Source organism: Impatiens glandulifera, chromosome 9 (genome assembly GCF_907164915.1).
Source record: "Impatiens glandulifera chromosome 9, dImpGla2.1, whole genome shotgun sequence".
Lineage (NCBI taxonomy): Eukaryota > Viridiplantae > Streptophyta > Magnoliopsida > Ericales > Balsaminaceae > Impatiens > Impatiens glandulifera.
In genome coordinates this window covers 32,200,411-32,223,513 of record NC_061870.1, presented here as the reverse complement: position 1 = coordinate 32,223,513, position 23,103 = coordinate 32,200,411, and the positions used below count along the sequence as shown (strand labels likewise).

General features: G+C 29.1%; 4 protein-coding genes and 1 non-coding gene across 5 annotated transcripts; 3 read left to right on the top strand and 2 right to left on the bottom strand.

Moving 5' to 3' along the window:
* Positions 1–684: 684 nt before the first annotated feature.
* Positions 685–2,737, bottom strand: LOC124916261 (serine carboxypeptidase-like). The gene is made up of 8 exons (XM_047456990.1): positions 2,451–2,737; positions 2,094–2,385; positions 1,861–2,004; positions 1,643–1,793; positions 1,412–1,503; positions 1,072–1,330; positions 855–988; positions 685–789 (listed from the first exon to the last, which is right to left on the bottom strand). The coding sequence occupies exons 1-8, from the start codon at positions 2,735–2,737 to the stop codon at positions 685–687; spliced, it is 1,464 nt and encodes a 487-aa protein (XP_047312946.1).
* Positions 2,738–7,477: 4,740 nt separating this feature from the next.
* LOC124915572 (39S ribosomal protein L41-A, mitochondrial-like) lies at positions 7,478–8,982 on the top strand. The gene is made up of 4 exons (XM_047456323.1): positions 7,478–7,656; positions 8,167–8,323; positions 8,638–8,702; positions 8,794–8,982. The coding sequence occupies exons 2-4, from the start codon at positions 8,176–8,178 to the stop codon at positions 8,842–8,844; spliced, it is 264 nt and encodes an 87-aa protein (XP_047312279.1). The 5' UTR covers positions 7,478–7,656; positions 8,167–8,175; the 3' UTR covers positions 8,845–8,982.
* A 627-nt stretch (positions 8,983–9,609) lies between these two features.
* Positions 9,610–9,696, top strand: TRNAY-GUA. The gene is given in 2 exon segments: positions 9,610–9,646; positions 9,661–9,696. It is a non-coding gene; the product is annotated as a tRNA-Tyr (tRNA).
* Positions 9,697–10,812: 1,116 nt separating this feature from the next.
* On the bottom strand, positions 10,813–12,986 carry LOC124914501 (probable glucuronoxylan glucuronosyltransferase IRX7). Its single transcript, XM_047455062.1, has 4 exons — positions 12,447–12,986; positions 12,021–12,382; positions 11,682–11,932; positions 10,813–11,605 (listed from the first exon to the last, which is right to left on the bottom strand). The coding sequence occupies exons 1-4, from the start codon at positions 12,733–12,735 to the stop codon at positions 11,140–11,142; spliced, it is 1,368 nt and encodes a 455-aa protein (XP_047311018.1). The 5' UTR covers positions 12,736–12,986; the 3' UTR covers positions 10,813–11,139.
* A 7,945-nt stretch (positions 12,987–20,931) lies between these two features.
* LOC124916260 (transcription factor FER-LIKE IRON DEFICIENCY-INDUCED TRANSCRIPTION FACTOR) lies at positions 20,932–22,825 on the top strand. Its single transcript, XM_047456989.1, has 4 exons — positions 20,932–21,507; positions 22,111–22,344; positions 22,426–22,611; positions 22,706–22,825. Exons 1-4 carry the CDS (start codon positions 20,932–20,934, stop codon positions 22,823–22,825), a joined length of 1,116 nt encoding a protein of 371 aa, XP_047312945.1.
* Positions 22,826–23,103: the final 278 nt, after the last annotated feature.

Sequence of the window (23,103 nt, the reverse complement as noted above, 5' to 3'; positions counted from 1 at the left end):
GACTTGAACTAAGAGTCTCAACTTTCATTATTGGACTTTATTATTCATAGTTTGCAAATTAATATTTGCAGTAGAAAAGTAACAAATTAAGAAGAATATTCATACGTACATATGAATTAATCTGATCTCACTGAATCAATAGTCCGGGTCTCTTGTGTCCATCTTTTGGAGCATCTCCCATTGATCCTTGGGAACCACTTGCACCCCTGTTGTAATAATTAAAACGAAACAATGTCATTTTATTTGTTTCATAGTTGTTTCCGTTAATTATATCTGATTTTATGTCTTTCAAATTTTAATTTTATATAGATTAATGACACAATGGAAACGTAAACGCTAAGGGGAAAAAAGTACAAATAAATCATAAAGAAAATTTTATCAAAGTAATACTATCAAGTTGAGCCAAACCTCCATAGAAAAAATAATTAAATATAAACTTTAATCAATCATATTTTATTTTATTAAATTGAGCACACAGGTTTCCTTGATATACCCTCAAATTTTGTTTTGACTGTCTATTATTTCTTTTTACATTATTATTATTATTATTATTATGTTTTAAGACTTTTACTATAAGTTTTAACTTTCATAATTGGACTTAAAAACTATATAGTTATTCATAATTTGCAAATTAATATTTGCTATAGAATAGTAAGAAAGAGCAATATTCATAAAAATTAATCTTTATCTCACTGAAGCATTAGTCTGGGTCCATTGTATCCATCTTTTCAGCATCTCCAATGCCGCTTTGGGTTGATCCATAGGAACCATATGCCCCGCATCATTAACCTGTTCGATCAATCACACAAATTATTCAAATTATATGTAAATTATATATATAGTTTGATTCTTACCTTAAGGAATGATAGAGGTCCATATTCTTTATGTTGTCCCTTCACAGAACCGTCGACTACATATGGAATTATGGAAGCTGCATTGAAATTTTTCTGACCCGACCATTTCATCGCATTAACCCACCTAGAGATCCCTGTAATATTTTGTTGTTAATTAATAATTAGTAAGTCTAATAAGAAATATAAAGAAAGAAGAAAAGTTTTGATAAATGATTACCAAGCCAATTACAAACAATATCATATTCTCCTGCATATATCAAGACCTTAATTCCATTTTCAAGAAGGGGAGGAATTCTCACTGCATGATTCCTCATCGTATCCTTAATCATCGCAAAATAAACATCCGGGCTCATAGATACAAACTTAATATTCCCAACTCCAAGGGCTCTTTTAACCGATTCTTCATTTAACAGGTTTTCCATATACGAGAAATCATAACAACGTTTACCCACACATTCTTTTCGAGTGTCGAAATACTACAATATACACCACCATAATTGTTACACTTACACCAAAGTAAATAAAATGTAACATTCATTCAATAATCCATTCCTTACATTTATAGAACCAATAGATCTCATTATACCACCATGTATGTGACCACATGAAATATGTGCATCAATACAACTATCCCTACCTCCCTCTCCTCCTCCTCCTGTTCCTATATTTGCATCTATTATTTTTTTTTAAACATGATCATGAAAATTGAAACAAGTTAATTAAACAGCATATATATAAACAAATCATAGAAAACATATATAAATAGTAAAAAAGAGAAAGATTAATACTGCATTTAGCTGCGTCTTTCTCGCAGGCTGGTATGAATCTGGCGACTTCACGGGCTTGAGATTCTGTGATCAGCTTCGCTCTTAAAGCATAATCTGGAAATGATTTGTATTGAACTACAGGGTCTGTAAATCCATTTCCAATAGCAAAACCCTGTATAAATAAATTAATAAATTATTAACAGATGATGAATGATGAACTGAAATTAATTAATTAATACCTTAAGGTTAATGGGAGCACCATCTCCGTTTCTGTTTTCACTGTGAATCCGAGAGGCTAAGACAGGGATATAGTGGCCGGCATATGATTCTCCTGTTATATAGAAATCGTTCCTCAAATATTGAGGATGTTCTTTGAAGAATGCCTTTTAACATATATAATAATAATGATTTATAGATCAGTTTGGTTGTTTGTTTGTATGGAAATGAAAGTTAGGTAAGAAATTAGATCGACCTGCAAGAAGTCATATAAGTCATTGCTAACACCCTCTTGATCGACACGAATATCAGATTTATCGGAACTATAGCTGAAACCAGTGCCGGTGGGCTGGTCCACATAGATCAAGTTCGAGACCTGGTCCCAACCATAGTCATTCCAGACAAGAGAATTGTTGTTGGCTATATGGTAAGGCCCGTTTTCATAAAACAGAGCAATTGAACTGCTGTATCCGGGTCCTCCGGACAACCATATCACAACTGGGTCACTTCTCTTATTATTTCTCGACTCAAAGAAGTAGTAAAACATCCTGAACAAAACGAGAATTAATTAAACTGGATTTCTACCAATGTTTTTCAAAACAAATACGGGTACCTTGCATCTTTAGAGTGAGGAAGTCGATAATAGCCGGCGTAATGACCCAAATTCTGAATCGAAGGACCTGCATGGACTGGGAGTCTGAATTGCTTTTCGACCAATGAGGACGACAGTACTGCATCGGGTAATCGGCCGAAAGAAGGCCTGCTGGAGTTGACGCCGGAACTGGGAAACAATTTGGAATTATTAACCTTTGATGTCCGCAAAGGAGAAGACGATGATGAAAGAATTGGACAGGAGAAGAAAAGCAGAGGAAATAGAATTAGACATGAAGAGAGCCCCATATTGATTTCCCTTGTATATATGTTTGGTTGGACTCCATTTTATAAGAAGATTTGCATGTGTGCTTTTTCATACGTACTATGATTTTATTAGACGGTTAATTAGATACTAATCCTTTTTTTCATATTATTTGATTGATTATTCAAATTAAGAATATATAATTGTAATTTGTAATCAGTTTTCTTATGTTCAGATTCTATTTATTCTATATTATTTTGGAAGAGTAATGATAGAGAGCAGGAAAAAAATGAAAAGAAAGTTTAGGGAAATGATGTGTCATATCCTGAGTGGTTTGAAAATTTAATAGGAGAGAGAATTTTTAGATTTTCAAACCACTGAGGAAATCTGAGGAAATGACACATCATTTCCCTAGACTTTCTTGTCATTTTGATATTTGTTTTTATTTTTTTATTATTGTGATATTTTAATTACAATTATCACATTAAAAAGATAAAGTAGTGAAAATAATTTAAATAAAATGTCACACTTTTAGGCTGTAATCTCTATTAAAATAAAGAAGAAAGATTATGTTAAATTTTATATTGTAGCTTATTACAATTTATAATATTGTGATAATATCTTACATATATATTATCTTATATTCTAATATTCTTCATAAACTTAAGATAAAAAACGCTTGAACAAATTGAGGTTGAAGACGAGATGTTGAAATGTTAATAATGTATTCTTCAAGCTTTAGAAACTCGTGAGTTTTATCCAGTTAGAGGATGAATGTGTGTTGACTATTAACTAACGAAGAGGTAAAATCTCATGGGCATTTAATGTTGGGATGAAACAATTGCATAAAAGAAAATTATGTGAAGAAAATAGAACACGTGGGCATAGAATGCTTGGGTGAAACAACCAATGGTGGATTCAGAAAAGAAAAAAAATTCTTTGGGCTGGAAAAATTATTGATATTACACTAATACGGGTAATCAAACCGTTCAACGAATACCTTTACTAAAATAAAATAAATATACAAAATCTAATAAAAAATAAGAATACTCGATTTAAAAAACAAATTTATAAATTTAAAACTATATAGTTGAAGAAAAAATAGGTTAATAAAACGTGAGAAATTAAATTAATTAGGCTATAAATAAGAAAAAACTAACTATATAAAAATATAAAAGTTTAATTTAGTGGATTTCAGCCTAGGTTTGAGAGAAGATAAGAAAAAAAATACAAAACATGAAAATAAGAATAAAAATACAAAATTTTGGCAAAAACAGATTATCAAGTAAATAGACATTGGAGAAGACGATTAAAAAATATTAATGCATATAAATCGTTTTGGAAAAATAAAGAATATCAAATTATTTATTTAATATATTTTTATTGGTCTTAATCCAATCGCTTCTTTATTGCACACCCATCATTTCAGTAGATTATTTAGTCAACACTCTGTCATCATTTCCTTAAGATGAGTTTCTTTTCAGGTGTTGTTTACGGGCGACGGTGGATTTGTAGCCTATGGTAAAAACACTCTCATCATTTTAGTAGGTTATTTAGTCAACACTCTGCCATCATTTCCTTAAGATGGGTTTCTTTTCGGGTATTGTTTTGCAGGCGATGGTGAGTTTGTAGCCTATATATTAGTAAATATAGCTTTGTCCAGTTGACTTTGGAGCTCAGCCCCATAAGAGTGGGGACAGGGTTTTATCACCTAACCACTCTTATGCAACTGAGCTCCAAAGGCAACCGGATAAATTTTTAGCCATCACCGTCTGCAATGTAGTTCCGCCCTTGAAAACAACCCCTGAAAAGAAACTCATCCTAAGAAAATGATGACAGTGTGTTGACTAAATAACTAGTAAATAAACGATTGGATTAAGACCAATAAAAATATGGACATTGATTACTGTGAAAAACAACAACTAAAAACAAAACTTATATATTATGATTATAAAAAAATAAGAACATTATCATAATTATTTGAAGAGAAAAAAATATTATAAAATATAATAATAATTAATAAAACATTATTAAAACTCTTCCTCAATAGCTAAAATAATTATTGATTGAGGCACCAAAAGATTAGATTTTGTAGTTAAAAAACAAAATTTTAACTATGATACCATGTTAAAATAAAGAAGAAAAATTGTATTGAATTTTATATTATAAAGTTACATATATTAGGTCTATATAGATATTATTTTAAAGTTATAAGAAAACTAATATAATATAATATAATTTAATGATAATATCACAATTTATAATATTGTAACAATATCTTGCATATATATTATCTTATATTTTAACCATCTCAATTCTATATACTTTTAAAAAAAATAATATAATTTAACTCATTGATATAAACTGTTTAACTTTGTTTAATTTGAAATGCACCTCTACTTTTTCTTCATTTAGGCAAATAATAAGCAACATGTTACTCTTTTCAGATTTTAAAATGATTCACAAAATAAATAGATATGTAAATTATTTTTTGGATAAATATTTAATTAAGTTTAAAACACCTTATACAATTATTTTTGTTTAAAATTACTTATTATACATTTATTTTGTTTGAAATTGCTTCTTATATATTTATTTTTGTTTGAATTTATATCAAAATATGCACACAAATTCCTTTTATAAGTGGCATATCCATTTACTATTTTTCTAAGTTCTACTACGGACAAAATTTTCACATTCATCTTGAGATAACTTATTCAACTCCGTTTTTAAACGATAACGCGTCTATTATGTTCTATTTCTAGACAACGATATTGCAGACTAAGTAACTACGAGATTATTACTCATTCGTCTCCTCCATATTTAAATGTTGTATTTTTGTGTTGTGCCCTCAAAATAATTTCTAAATAATAAAGAATATTGATGTTGGATTGAGAGTAAGATGTTTGATAGTCGTATAGTTAAAATGTAAATAATATTATAGAGATTACAAAAAATGATATCGTAATACAAAGTCTACACTTAAATCGACCGACTGTACAATATTTACATCAAAAGGGCGGTTATCTCCTTAGTGAAATCAATTCGGAGTGAAATGAATGTAATTTGATGAAAACAAAATAAATTTATTATTCAAAATAAGCTCTAATTCAAATCTGGTAAACACAATCTAATCTATTTGAACTCTCACTATTAATACCTTTTTAATTATTTTAAACAAAAATGTATACAAAAACAAATTTAAATAACATCATCTATAAAAAGATATTTAAAACTTAATTAAATATATATATATAACATTGTATTTATTGCACTCTAAGTTTTTATTATAAAATAAATAAAATAAGAAATAAATATATATGAAAATTTAATTAATTCTTTTTTTAAAGTTATATGTATATTAAAAATTAAAAACATCGTTTAAACACACAACGATAAAGCATGAGATGAAAGAATAGTACTTAATAAGTTGTCGAACTCGTAATTCCTCGAGAAAAACGATTAACTCCCCGACAAACTCTATTAACTTTCCTAAGCGAATCTCAGAAACCATCATAATAATAGTATTATGAATGATACGCATCGGGCGACTACGATCATTGAAAGTTGGACGATTTATCTCCAATCAGATAGTCCACCAAAAAATAATTGGGATGGTAACCTAAATATCTAGGTCTGTCATATCAGCTGCATCAATTCAAACTTGTCAGTAACTGCTTAAAGACTCGGACATCACCCAATGAATCACAGTAATACTCCACAAAAGACTCCAAATATTAATTACTCATCGACAATGGACAATGCAAAAGTAAGTAAGTTGCCAATTCAACATCTTCTTAACATATACGACTAACCATAATATAACATTTTTTCATGCACATATCATCTGTTATAATTCCACCATGAATAACATTTCATCCAAAGAACGAGATATTGGATAGAATTTTTAGCTCCCAAAGTTTTTTCCAAAAAAAAATATATGGAATAATCTTAGCGAACAACTTTACTATATTAGATATCATGGAATTTACTATGTTTTTTTCTAATAATATTTTTGTGTTATAATCCATAAATATTTTATTTATTTATTTAATAATAACTACAAATTTATTTTTTCTATAAGTAATAAAGTTAATAAAAAATTATATTTGCTGTAAGTAATAAAGTTAATAAAAAATTTATTTAATCAAAAAAATTGATAGTTAATATAGAAAAAGAATGCTGATGCAAAAATAATGTATAAAAAGTTCACCAACTAAGAAATATATATTTTGGTTTGAATAATCTAATAACATCCTAAATAGGTAATTTAAATTAGTATTTCTGATTTGAAGTTTGAATTATTGATTTATTTAAGTAAATTTGACAAGTCAAAGTCATTCAAATTTGAGTTAATTTTTAAAATCAGATGATTTAATAATTTGAAAGAGGTTAATGATTATAATTTAGACAAATTAGTAATTTATAAATTATTTTAATTTTATAAAATTTTTAAAATAAAGTGAATTTATATTTAGTTAATTACAATTAAAAAAACTTATTTAATAAATTAATTAATTATTTGATTTTGTAACTATACTTTTTTTTTTTTTTTGTTAGTGTCACGTTATTTTTAATTAATTATATATATATATATATATATTTAAAAAAAATTATTTTTGTTTAAAATAATATATTGATTTTACGAATTTACACAATTTATAAACTAATTGATTAGGATTGTTTAATGTTATATATAGAGCATTCGATTTGGGCCAACTCCAAAAATATAATATTATTAGTAGCCCAAGCCTAAGATCCTCACAGCCCATTCCCATAATCCCATTTTTCAAACCTGTCTCCTCTCCCCGATTCCCAATTTATCATTATTCAGTCCTCGCCGCCGGCCCCGGTCTCTTCCCTGTACTCCGGCCATCCATTGCCAGTAGAGACGAAGACCGACAGTCTACAGGCGCCAGTCCGCCGACGACGATCGACCAACGAACACTCGCCCAGCCTCCATGTACTTGTTTTTCCCTTTCTGCAAATCTGCCCTAGATTATTTCCTTTAGAAATTAGTTTATGAATGCTTAATGCCTTAGGTTTAATTGTATTATGTACATTTGTATGATTGTATGTTAAATACTGTTTAATTGATACTGATTAGTTTAATTAGCTTAGGGTAGATTATATTTATAGGTACTATTGTAAAAAATAATTGAAATGATAAGGATAGTGTGAGGTTTTCAAAACATAAGTTGGGTAATCACTAGTGGATTCAATTTCTAATTCTTGACCTATTATATAAGCTGCGTTTTACGATAATGAAATAAAATGTTTGATTTTTAATTGCATACATAGCTAGCTCAATTTGAATTTGCTATATAACTCACTTGTGTGATTGTGATTGTGATTGAAATCAATTACAACTACTAAGTATTTGTGTTTTGCTGCAATTTGGGCATTTGTTGATGAGTGTCTTTTTACTAAATATTGTTATGTTCTAAACTTCATTGTGTTCTTCGAATTGTAGATAAAGAAAATGCCTCTAGGATTGATTATTCAGAGTATTGGAAGGGCTTATAGAAGAAAGAGGACATCTTCTCTTAGCATTCTCACATCAAAGTCTGGTCCGCGTAATTATTACAAGGGGAAGAACTGCAAGCCAACTGGTTTCCATACACGCAAAGGTTTTCAACTGCCTTTGTTTTTCTAGATTTCCTTCATCTTCTCCATTTGGATTGTTGTTCTAGTTACTTCTAATCACAGTTGTGTGAAGAAATAATTTGGTGGTGAAAACTGAAATCTGAGGGATTTGACTCTACTACACTATTTTAAAATGATATTGGTAGCTGAATGCTCTATTCCCTATACTAATATACTTAAGCCTCAAAGACATCGCATTGTTTGATTGTTTGGGTTTGAATTGGAAAGTTGGAAGAGTAGATAAGAAAATATTTGTATAAGGAAACCGTGTTCTGAAGTTGCAACATAAATTGTGCAGGAGGGTATGTAGTTCAGGAAGAAAAGCTGCCTAATTATGTTGTCCCTGATTTAACTGGTTTTAAGGTAAGGCCCTCTTCATTCAATGAATGATTGATTCGGTTTAGTGTAAATGGACTGCCTACCTAACTTTACGATTGTTCTTGAAATGCAACAGCTAAAGCCTTATGTATCTCAAGTGGCAAGAGATGTTGCATCTACCAATTAAAGCAGCCTGATGAAGCCAATGAAGGATGTTGCATCTGGCAAATGAGATTACAAAGTAGTTGTATTCTCATAAAACTTATTTGAATGTTTGGATCTTGTCTAATTTTTAATTAAAGATGGTTGGTTGTATGCTTTTCAATAATTTGTTCACTTTCTAATAATCTTTGCCTGCAATTACTTTCAAGGGAAAATGTAGCTGCATTCTTCGAATGATTAAGGCCTCGTTTGATGAAGGGGTTTTTGGGATAAAACTCAATTTTTATCCCAAAACTCAAACATCTTATCAATCATTAAATCAAATAATTTTATCATTTAAATACCAAAACTACCCTCTTATTTTATCTTCTTTCAGAATTTTTTTGGATAAAACTTAGAAAAAATCCAAAAAAAAACACCTTCTTCAAACAAGGCCTAAATGAAATGCAAATAAATAATCCCAATCACATCAATTGAAGAGAATCAGGTGTAATGAAAACAAAAAATAAAGTAGGTGTAATGAAAACCAAAAATAAAGTAGGTGTAATGAAAACCAAAAATAAAGTTAGCTTAGTTATCTGAGCATTCAAATTCAGAAAAAGTTTATGAAGGAAAATATTTGTTATTGCCATTTAAAAACGACATAAAATATACAATAGTTAACTTCAAAAATTATAAAATAATGTTACTTTGTATTTATATGCGGTTTTAAATAAACTAATTATTTTATCCTTTCTTTATAAGTTTATATAGAATGTATATTTTAAATATTATAAACTTACATCAACATCCGACCTTAGCTCAGTTGGTAGAGCGGAGGACTGTAGTTGAATGCGGGTTAATCCTTAGGTCACTGGTTCGAATCCGGTAGGTCGGATATTCTTTTTTTTTTTTTTTTTTGACATTTTCCCTTGAAGAATTGAAACTTTAATCTTTAGCTTAAATAATATAAACATGTAATAACCAAAAACAGACAAGTTGAGCCTAGAATTGTCCAACTACTTACAAAATTTGTTAATAGCTTAAATGCCATATAAAATTTCTTTTATGAATTGGTCATTTCAAATTAGTTAGTTAGTGAGTAACTAATATCATTTAATTTTAGCAGGCAACCTAAATACCTACCTTCATCTTATAATATAAAACAAATATATCTTAATAATTAAGTTATGGTACTGAATAAGACTTCAAATAATACAATATATCAAGAATCAATACGTGACCTAGTTAATGGAACAACATAACTTTCAAGTCAACTAATAAAATGACATACTATTATTTGTTTCTCCATAATTAAAAAGATTTTAATCAAACATTTAAATACATCAAGTAACCATTTCTCAATTTTAACATTTTAGTGTATCCACAATTCCACACTAGTGGGTTCTTTTAATGTTTGGACTTTGGAGTTGTAGAAAAAAAAAAAAAAAAGACAAACAAACGGATCCCACCCCATAAAGAAGGTAATTGATCGTACTGTAATAAATGAATTTTCTGAGAACTCATTTACTAGTGCAACCGTTACCTAATATTGAGATAGCCAGACTTGTTTTGTATCCACTTTGTAATAAATAAATGAATTTATGACATAGCTCATTTATTTACTTGTTCTAATGTTCTACCTAATATTGAGAGAGCCAGACAACACTAGGCACTTCAAACTTTAACCTGCTACTAGGGACTTGTTTGGTATCCACTTTGTAATAAATGAATTTCTGATCAGAGCTCATTTACTAATATTCAGAGAGCCAGACAACACTAAAGCACCTCAAATTAACTTCAACCTGCCACAAGGACTTGTTTGGTATCCACCTTTGTAAATTGTAAGTAATATTGATGGGAGAAAAAAAATTAGTGTATCGGCAAACACACCTAACATTTTAACTGATCGCAAAACTTGTGTGACAGACTCGAACCTATAACATCTCAAAGAGACTGGAAATATCCAAATATGGGGAATTTTTCCAAAAAAAAAAAAAATTAAATATTGATGTAGAGAAACATGTATTATTTTAAAATTATAAAAAATATATATATACATGGAAATTATGAAGAATGTGAAGCAAAAGCATATGGGCCAAACAGGCCTTTAATAAATTAAATTTCCAGCGGCCACACCACCTTCCCTTTTTATGCAGCTTACAAAATCCGACGTGTCACTGTGGGGCCTAACCGCACATCTATCCCCAATAGGAAAAGTGGAGCCCACCCACAGTCCAACACCTATGATGTGTTCCAGCTGTCTTCCGCTAATACTACTCCGACACAACATCTCGTGCTTCCACGTAGATAAAGTCAAAAACACGCCATCTCATTCATCTTACGTGTCAACCCTCCATTGGCTAGATCTCCGGTTCAACTTTTCAAACAGCGATTCCACCACCTGCCACGTCACATCACCTTCCCGGACCCTATCGTCGTTGTATAGTAAAGCCCTAGATATCGCCGGATTTCCAAGGTTTCGCTGGATCACGGTCAAATTCGTCGATGCCACGTGATCCAATATTGACCCTAGTTTATCAATGTCGCGCTCAGCCACCGTCAGTGATATCTCCGGCCACTTAACGGCGCCCGGAAATGGAAGACTGATTCCGTCCGCTATTATCACAGGGACGCACCCTAATGCAACGGACTCGACCAGTCTTGGACTCCATGGGGCCCACCCAAGTGGGCATAGGCAGAAAACCGACCGGGCTATCTCCGACTGGTAACCGGCGAACCTATGTCTCTTAAGGTAAAATCTACGGTCCCCTCCATACTTTTTCAATATCGCCGTCCGTACTCGTCTACAAAATGATAAAGTTGTTATTTTTTTATTATTCACTTTTTAAGAAGTAAGAAAAGGGTCTAAGTAAGATTTACCTACTGTAAAACCGGCCGCTGATATTCTTGGGGTGGACTTCCATCTTACCTCTGAAGAAAGCGAAGATATCTCGTTTTCCATTCGCCGGGAACTTATTCAGGGTCGTTTTTAAACTCTCCGGCGAGATGTACGGAGGAATCACCACGTGATCGGCTTCCTGACAAGGGTGTTTATATGTCACCCCAAAAGTCTGCAATAAAATGGAGTTCTTCAAGAAATTCGGTATCCCATCTGCAATAGCGACATTTTCCTGTAATCCAAGCATTAAAAAACGTGAATTTATAAGCCAGAGATAGAAAGACTGTCTTTTTATTTTATTTTATTAAATAAATTCTCACCATTGTATGGAAGCACGCTCCGAAATCGTGTGAAGCGACGAAAACATGGTCGGAGCCTCGGCTCCGATTCCAGAAAGGGAACTCATTGGAGATAAGCTGAACTGCTGATGAGAACAGAGACCGTGCATGGCCAATGGCGGGAAAGCCATTGACATTGCTGAAGTTGCAGGAAACGTAGATTGGGACGAAGAAGAAGTCTGCTTCGTGAGGATTAAGCGTTCGTACGTCACTGTTCAAGAGAGATTTGTGAATGGCGACCTCTGAAGCGAACAAATGTTTGCTGCATCGCGCGTTTGACAACCAATTCTCGTTGTATTTCGACGGCAAATCGTAGACATATATCTTGAATCTCTTCAATGTCCCTGTAATTAATTTTTGTTTAAATCCCCTGTTATTTGGTATTTGAGTAAGAAAAAAATGATTTACCTTGTTGAGAGAGAAATGCTGGTTTGTGCTCTGATTCTGAAAGGGCACGAGAGGCAATGGCAGAATTAGAAAGAGAAACAGTTGTTTTAGCTAGACTATTAGGGTTATGGGAGCTGTTGTTGTTGTTGCTGATGAGATAGGAGGTGAGAAAATATAAAGAGGTTGAAAACCAGAGGACCAATCTAACATATCTATAGCATGAAGACGATGATTTGTTTCTGGTGTGAGAGAACCTCATTCTTACGTAGAATCCCTTGTTCTTTCCAGGTTTATTGAGATGTTCCGCCATTAAAGATTGAATCTTTAAGTCAGGCAGCTGTTGAGAAGTGGAAATCAAGAAACAGGGATTTGTTGGGGTTTCGTTGTTCCTTCAGATCAATAATAATAAAAGAATACCAGAGATGGGTTCGAAGGAAATTTTAAAAAGAAATAATCTTTGACATTTATAAATTATACAAGTAAAGAGAGAGTAGCCATCATCAATGTCATGCAGAGAAACCTGTCGAGAGAGAAAGAGAAAGGGGAGAGAGATTAAACTTCCATGGCTGGCATAGTGAAGGAACACTTTGGGATCTCTATTTTAGCCTAATTTTAATGTTAAATATTAAATAAAGACTAAAACAACAGTAATCCAGACAGATGAAGCAAATAATGATAATTATTGTTATTATTCATTAAATGTATCTTATGTGCCAAATTTAATGAATCTGTACTGTGTATATTGGGAGTTGCAATAATCCCTATTTGACAATATATTTCATTTATACAATATAATGAATTAACAAAAAAATTAAATAAAAAATATTTTTGAAAATTAAAGAAAAATTAGAATGACACTACACAGTCATGATTTCCCGCTTTAAGATAAATCGAACTTGTGATCTTTTGATTTCTTAAACCGGCTTTTATCATTAAACTACATTGATTCATATTTCTTGAATCATTTTCTGTTCATTTTCTAAATAAAAAGCTATATGGACAATATTTATTTATATGTGCAAGTTTATTTACTCAAATATTACCTCCTTAAAATATAATTTGTTTTTAAACAAGTTTATTCAAAGCTAGCAAGATTCCCTTAATAATAAATCTTTCAAAATTCATTAGTCTTGATATTATTTCTTAAAATACAATTGCAATTAAAATAAAATTAAAATTAAAAAAAAAAAAAAAAAAAAAAAGTGAGAGGAAATGAAAAGGACAGAATAAAACAGGCTGTCATGAAATATGGAAAATTATTGGAGTGTTGATGCTGCTGCAATTTTGTAAATCAATAATCATGTGAAAGGGGCAAAGATGGGAATATGAAGTTTCTGCTTATTTTAGTAATTTTATTGGTAATTGGAATTTGATTTAAATAGATATAATAACACAATTGATATTATTTGACTCATTTTCAAATTAAAATTATGAAAAAAAAAAAAAAAAAGTTAGACAGTTTATAAAAAAAACTATGACAATTGGGAAAGCACCTGCAAAAGTTGAATTATTTGAAATTCAACCCAAAAGCAGAGAAAAGAAATAAGCAAGCTAAGGTGGAAAGAAGTTCAAATAAAGTTCCCTTTGTGGAGAAACAAACATGGCCAAACCAACACACAGAAAAATAAAATTATTGAGAATAAGAATCTAATTCACCAAATAAAATAAAATAAAAAAGGGTTTTCAATAATTAGTTGTTTGCACAACTTTAACATTGCCATTTGTCAATTGAGTTGTAAAATACCAATTCCCAAAATCATGATTTCTTATAAAAAAAATATATTATTAAGATATGCACCTCCACTAATCTTTAGGGTTACTCAAAGATTAGCATTGTATTTAAGGTGTTCTTTTTATTACTTAGGTTCAATGTTATCAAATATAAGAAAAATGCTTTAACCATTGACTAGAACATATGTCCACATAATGTAAATATGCATTATAGATCAATTATGTAAGTTTAATCAATGTGGTTAAATTTGGTGAAAACAAGGTCATTAACCCTTCAATTGATATAAAGGAAGCATGATTGCCCATAAGTTTGGGGGACCCTTTCCTTCCTGCCCATCCACCACATGTATAAATTTGCTAACACTCTAGATCATTATATTATTTTGTAAGCAATAATTTATACACTTTTTTTTTATTTTAGTCTTATATCAAATTAAAACTAAATAAATATAACAAAATGAAAATTAACATGTAAAGTTGTTTTCAAACAAGTGAAATAAATGTGGACCAACTTTACAAATTGAAAAGGATTGTTTTATTAAGTTAAAAAATGGAAAAAACAAATGATACAATATCTAAGTCTATTTGAAATAATTAATCTTTTAGAGTTGAAATTAAAGTTTTAAGATTAAAATAATATATTGATTTAGAGTACGTACTATGACATATATCTATTAAGTTGACATATTGATAGATCTAATTGGGTTCATGAATTTAAAATATATATATTAAAGTAATTAGGTATGAGATTAATATATATATTTACCCATTAATTTCATATACTTTTGTTTTTAATTATTTAGCATCTTTGATACTCTTAAAATGATAACCATTTTAATGTAACATTTTTACCCATTAGAAGTGTTTAATTTGCTAAACACATAATTAGTACATTTGATTTATTTTTTTGTGTATATAAATTTTACATAACAGACTACAAATTCATTTGATTTACCCACAAGATAAGATAAAAATCACGGCACTAAAAGTTATTATGTTAATTACCTTGATTATGTACGTTTTGAAACCGGCCGGTCGATAGAGCAATACCAAAATTCGAAACTTTGGACATGACAGATCAATAAGTTTTGTTTGATTAAAAATCACAATTGACATATGTCCCTGATCGTCAAAGGAATGGAAGAGAAAAAGAGATAGTGTCCCTTAAAGGTTAGGGTTTGGGGGGTCATGATTTGGAAATGAGGGTCAAATTTGAGGGACCTCTTTTCATAATCCAAAATGCATAATAAAGAGAGCTCGGTGGGTCTTTTTCATGTACTGAATACTGCTGATCACGATTCACGAGACTATTTAATAATAACTTCTTCTTCTTCTTATTTTTTTAATAATTTTTTCTTCTGTTCTATGTGTTGTTTTTGTTTTGACCCCACTAACCTGGACATGTGAGCTGTTCTTTCACATGGTGATCGAAGAAAAGGGAAAGAAAGAGAGAGAGAGAATGAATCATGTTTTCAATTATTCATTTATTTATGGGGAGGTGGAGGAGGAAGAAGACAATGTAATACTACGAATTGCCATTCGCATTCGCAAAAGGGGGAAAAGACAATATTAAGGATGATCACGTGTAATGTTTTATGTGCATTCAAATTCTTATAAACCCTAGTTTTTGAAGGGTATATAGTTAATGAGAATGCACTAATATATAACTTTAATTTTTATTTATAAAATGTATGTATAATCACATTACATTTGAAACTCAGTTTGTGTATAGTTGCATTTCCAAATATACTTATATGGTCACCACTAGAGCAATGTTTTTAAGTTTCCAAACTCTCTACAAAATTAGTAGAATTTGCCTTATTTTTAGACTGCATAACTAGATCTACTTCAAAATCTCATTTTTGTAACATATTTTTAAATTTTCAAATTTGTATTAGTTTATTAAATATTTTACAATTTTTTATTTATGTATGAAAATTGCAAAAAAATAATTAATAATAATATTATTTAAAAAGAAAAAGAGAAGGTAGCCAGTGATCATGCTATTGTTTTTAATTTAAAATAATAATAATAAATAAATAAAAAGAATGCCGAATCATGTATTGAAAAGAATTGAGTCCAAAATTAAAATATGGGCCCAAAAGAAATTTTTTATATATTTCTGAAGCAGAGCTGAATAATTATGGGCTTTACAATTAGTATGATTCACTCCATAGAAAAAAAAATATGATAAAATAAAAATTACACGTCTATATAAGGTCAGACTCTTAAAATTTTAAAATTTCAAAAGTTAACGAGTCTAATTTTAAGTAAACTCTTAAATATGTAAACTTTTACGATTTTAAATTTACGATAATAAGATTTTACGATTTTACGAGTTTATAAATAATTTCGATTTTACGATTTTACGTTTAAAAAACAAATTTATATTTTAAAATTAAAAAATAAAGTTATTATTTATTCAAATAAATAAATTAATATAATTAATTTTGTAAGTATAATATTTTAATAGTGTTATTTATTTATTATTAATTTTTAAAAAAATTGGTTAAGTATAAAATATTTTATTATATATATAAATAATAATAATAATAATATATAACTATTATTTTTTCAAATTAAACTCTTACGATTTTGGAGTAAATTCTAGAATATTTTACAAGTTTATAATTGGCCAACGATTTTATTTTATGTAAACTCTCGATTTTGACCGTTTTCGTCTATATATTTGTTAGTAACCTACCTTTAAATTTTATGTCACTATCAGTCAAGTTAAAAAACAATTTCACATTTTCTTTTATCAAACATGCACATATATTAAATAATTGGTTTATTTTGGAACAAAATCCCCAAAATTAGACCGGCCAGTATTTAATATTATTATTATTATTATTTGAATTTACTAACATACAACCACCTATTAATTTAGCGGTCATAACCATAAGTATTACTGCGTCTTATTATTAATTTTCCGGTTAGATTGTGAATTTAAAGACTTTAATTTATATATAATTTTATCTGTTGTTTGGGCGGCCAGTCATTTTAATGGTGGTCATTGTCAAGTGGATGCCAAGTATAAAACTATTATAAGTATTTTCAAAAAATAAAATAGAATAAAAAAAACATTGGTTCCTTTCAGCCCTGATTTGCATTCTGTGGGTGGGTTGGATATATTAAGTATGAAATTATGTATAGTTTTTTTTGTTTGTTTGTTTAAATATTATGTTTTTAAAAACAAGAAGAAATCACAAGTTATGGATTGTTTTAATGATTAGTAGAGGATACTTATTGGAATCAAATTAATGATGATATATACTAGCATGATGTAGGTATTTACTTATTTCAGTTAAATAAGTATATAATTATTTGTTGTTCTTGATACTATTCATGCTGCATTTGTGACTAAACAAGATACTTTACTTGCGTTTAGCTAAGAGATTTAATTTTAAGATAGTCATTTCGCTTCAAAACAACAACGACGGTTTATTTATAAATAAAGAAATAAAAAACGTACTAATGGTAAGAACTAAGATGTGATTTAGGTTTGATATATAACTACAATAATAGTGATGATCATGATATGTATATAAAGTTCAATTCAGAAAGATTCTTAATGAACATATATTAGCAAATATCTTGTGATTGATTGAATTTTAGTGGATGAGTTTTTGAGATAAAGTGTTGATCAGATGCTTTGATGACTAGGGACAGGATACATTAATTTTAATGTTTATATGTTTCATTTTAGGTTATTATATATACCATAGATTTATGTTATGTGAGATGATGTTTCCTAATTAAATTTTTAATCTTACTTGATGTCTATCAATGATAAATTAACGAATAGGATAATATGAGTTGACTTTAATTGAGTTTCTATGGATGAGAAGAGCAGTAAACTAAAAAGATATATGTTTAGTACGTAGAAGAGATTTGAATAAAGATATGGTACATATAACCTTATAAAATATATTTTATTTTGATCTCTTTTATTTTTAAAATAATCATATACATAAATTTGTAATTGCTTAACTTTTTTACAATCTAAAAGAAAATTATCCTTAACCCTTAATTATTATAGTTAGCTGAATATTAAAATTTAAATTATTTTAACAAAATAAGGATATCTATTAGCCCATCATTTTGATTTGTAATAGAAAATTCAGCTAGATTAAAATTACAAATTTAGATCAAATTAGAATAATTTTTCAATATAAAACTTACTAATTATTTTTTTTACTCCAACTAATTATTTATCTTCCTTCTTATTTACTTATTTTTAAATATATATTATATTAATTAATTTATATATTTTTTAATTGAGTAATAATAACAAAAAATTAATAAATATATATATATATATATATATATATAAATTAATTACATGTACAAACCAAATACCATCAATAATAATCCATCTAAGCAAACCAAAAACTTCAAACTAACATTCTTTTATCAATTATTTTTATTATCATTCCTTACTGCATCTATTAGGGCCTCTTTTGATCAAATGATATTTTTGGATTTTCCTGTTTTTTATCCAAAAACCTAAACAACATTTCATTAATCATTTTAACTATTTAATCACTCTTTTTATTTATTTAAATATCAAAATTATTATTTATTTAATTATATAAAATTAATTTATTTTTAAAAATTAAAAGATATTTTTGACTTTTAACCATAAAAAATTGTTTTTTTTTAGAAATTTAATCAAATATAGTTTTTAGGAAAAAAAAGTAGGAAAACCTAAATAACCAAAGATCAAACTGACCCTTTAATCTTATCCTAATTACATTTTTTAACCAAGAGCCACTGAAATGAGAAGAAAAAAAAATAGAACTGGTAATTTAAGGGTTTATCAGGTTTATTAGTTTAGCGGTTTTAATTAACCGGTTTTTTTTATCTGTTTTTGATTTATCAGGTAAATAATATAGTATTTTTTTTATCCATTTAACAAATAATAATTTAATTATATATTTATATTTTATAATTATATTAGTTATTTTTTGTAAACATTATTTATATTTTAATTTATATTAGTTATTTTATAAATATTATATATTATAATAATCTATATATAATAAAAGAATATATACAAAGAGGACGGCTAGAGAGTTTTGAAAAAATAGATAGTTTGCCTCTTAGTTTTATTTTTATTTTTAATTTAATTTCACTTAAGTCATTTTTTTCTTTCTTTTTTTCACAATTTATCATAAATATAAACGGGAAGAATGTCAATTTTACACACCAAGTTGTAGGAAGGTGTCAAATTTACTTATTAAGTATCAAAATTCTATTTATATGTATGAACTTGTCAAAAAGTATTAAATATATTTAAAATAACAGAAATTTTAAACGGTGTTAAAATTTTTGTCACATGTAATATCCACATATTTTTTTTTTTAAATTGACATTACTTTAATTATTTTTTCATTTAAACAAAACTTATTTTTACTTTCTCTCACATCCCTCCACAACTCTCCATTTTTTTCTAACTTTTCACTCTTTGATTAACTCAAGTTCTTTTGGATTTTTACCTACTTCTAACCTCCAAGTGTTCCCTAACTGAACTTTAAATAGTCATCATCGTTGGTGGAAGTTTTTGTTGGCCGATTCCTAAATCATAGACGTTGTGGCCAAAATCTTCATTAGTCGAACCCTAAATCATTGTCCCCATTAGCGGACAATGCCGAATCAAGGTAAAATCTCCCTTAACCGACTATTTTTAATTTTAGTTTTCATAATACTCACCATGTTAAAACTTTATCAGCTCTCAGACGTAACCCCCAAATTCAAGTCTTTCTCAGTTAAACCTTACACTATCATCAGCATTGGTTGAAACATTCATTGATCGAGTCCTAAATTGTCAATGTTGTGGTGAAGTCTTTATTGGCCGAATCCTAAATTGTCAGTGTTGTGGCAAAGTCTTAATAATTCGTTACTTTTTAGAACAATTTTTATAATTAATCAATTAAATATTATTATTAATAATAAAATTACTCATAGATGGAGAAATGAAGAGAGAAATATTTAAAGAAAGTGGTAAGTTGTGAGGGTAAAGAAAGAGAAAATAAATAAGAAAAGATTTTAATGTTTTGTTTGAATAAAAAATAATAAAAGTAATGTCAATTTAAAAAAATAAAAAATATGTGAATATTACATGTGACAAAAATTTTAACAGTGTTTAACATTTCTGTTATTTTAAATATATTTGACACTTTTTGACAAGTTCATACATATAAATGGAATTTTGATACTTAATAAGTAAATTTGACACCTTCTTACAACTTGGTGTGTAAAATTGGTATTCTTCCCAAATATAAACCTGTCCAATGGTTAAACCGATTAATCGATCGAAATCGGTAGAACCGATACCAATACCAATCGATTAACCGACAAGCTAGTTGACACCCTACATGTAATTTAGGTTATAATAGTTTAGTATTCAATTTTAAATAAAAACAATTTAATATAAATTAAAAATAAAGTTATTATGATAAAAAAAAGCACTAATTTAATTTAATTGAATTGATAAGAAACAAAAGCAAATGGTTGATATATACTAATTATTGGAACATTCATCGCCCTTAGCACTCTTTTTTTTGTCAGCATTAATTTGTCAACCCAGTGACCTAGCTTATAAACTTATAAAATAATTCAATACTACTAGTTCTTTCTTTCTATCTCTCCAATTTATATAATTATAAATTAGATCGATGATTCCATTTACACAATAGATTTATCCATTTATATATATAGATGCAATTAGACAGACAGACAGACAAATCTCTATCAAACCACTTTACCTAACATGGATAATACAAGCCCATTTCAAATGGTTGGGATGAACAACAATATCATTAATAACAGCAATATTCTCTCTCAAGATTTCATCTTTCAAGATTTCATGGACGAAACAAACTTCGATCAGTTCATAAGTCTCATCAGAGAAGACAATATTATTAATCAATCCGCAGTTATGGATGCCTCAGTTCGCGATTTCGGTTCCATGGTCGGAACCCACTTCGGGCCAATCCCATCATTAATCCCCCAGCCGCCGGTCTGCAATGATCTTTATCATGATGGAGCTGGTGCTGATGTTGATCTGTTTAACATATTGAATGTCGGCGGCGGCGGCGGCGGCATAGGGGATATACTTAGTACTCCGGACACGGCGCAGGACCAGGTCATGTTATTACAGTACGATGATCAGGATGATCCAGATGAGGAAGATTATTCGTCGGCGACCACCATGACTAGAACAACCGGAGGGAATAGGGGGTCTAAAAGCGATAGGTCGCGAACTCTGGTATCTGAGAGGAAACGGAGGGGCCGCATGAAAGAGAAGCTCTATTCTTTGCGCGCTTTGGTTCCAAACATTACTAAGGTACGGTACATTCATCATATATATCCTTTTTTTCTTTTTCAAATAATCCCAAGTAAACAATCAACCCTTTCAAAAATGGGTATTAATGAAATATATTTTTTTAATATATAATTGCTCAAGTTTCACAGTGCTTTTTAAGAGATTAAAATTTAAGAACTCAAATTTTACTTAAAACTCGATTTAAGTGAAAGGTATGAATATATATAGGATGTACTTCAAGCATCTTACATTCAAAATATAAAATTAAAATAAATTTATCCTTTAAAACAAAAAAATTCAAACAAGGTCTAAGTATTATTTACATTATCTACAAGTTATTATTTTTTATTAGTGGAAGTACAATTAGCTAGGAAGCGTATAATATAATAATAATAATAATTAAAGATGACAACGGGTTTGATAATTATATAAACTCTCCCTAGTTTAGGTCTTGTTTGGAATCTAACTTCTTTCTTAACTGGATGTGAATAATTCCAAACAGCCTCTAAATTTTATAATCAGATAGATTCCTTATGTCTGAATTAATTTATAATAAGCAAGAAAAGCAATGAAGTAGAGATTTGAACGTAAATAATGAATTTAGGTATATATAATTGCCTGCAGATGGACAAGGCATCCATTGTTGGAGATGCTGTGCTTTATGTGCAGGACCTTCAGCAGCAGTCCAAGAAGCTAAAAGCCGAGATCGCCAACCTCCAGTCTTCCTCCTCCTCCTCCTTAGCCACCAACGGAGAAAGAAACGACCAACGGTCCTCGACGGACACTTCAACAATCATTCGTCATTCCCCATCATCAATATTATTGAACCAATCTCCTTTTAACTACTCGATAATCGAGGTAAGTAAGAACAAGTTAATAATAATAATTATATATGATTTAAGAATGAATGAATGAAATGACATGGTGATATATGGTCAGATGGACATGTTCAAAGTGGAAGAAAGAGGGTTGTATGTGAGAGTGGGGTGCAATAGAGGAAAAGGTGTTGCTGTTTCATTATACAAAGCTTTGGAGTCTTTAACCGCAACCTTCAATATTTTGAACTCTAACTTGGCCACGGCTACTACTGATCAGATGAGGTTCATTTTCACTTTCACCCTCAATGTGAGTCATGATTGATCCATCATATATATACCATATTAATTACCTTTATATACAAGGCAGTGTGACATATATATGTGATCACATGTGATTTGAGCAGGTGAGATCAGGATCTGATGATCAGGAGGAGGCTGCAGAAATGAACCTTCAAACTCTTAAGTTATGGATTGCGGGTGCATTCATGAACCAAGGGTTTCACTTCAAATTCCAACCCTAGCTAGCTAGCTATATGTAATTGTCTTTATTGATAATTCATGTATTAATTTCCTATCATTGTGTTACATATGGATATAGAAGTCTATTTATAACTAATTAATGGAAATATGTGTTCAAGTTTTCAATAATTCAAATTTAATCAAATTTTATTTAATTATTTCTTATAAATCATATCACTTCATTTATTAATCAAAATATTATATATTATATATTTTAAAATTTTATTCCATCATTATATATTTATAATTTTAAATATTTTTACAAAAATAAATAAATCAT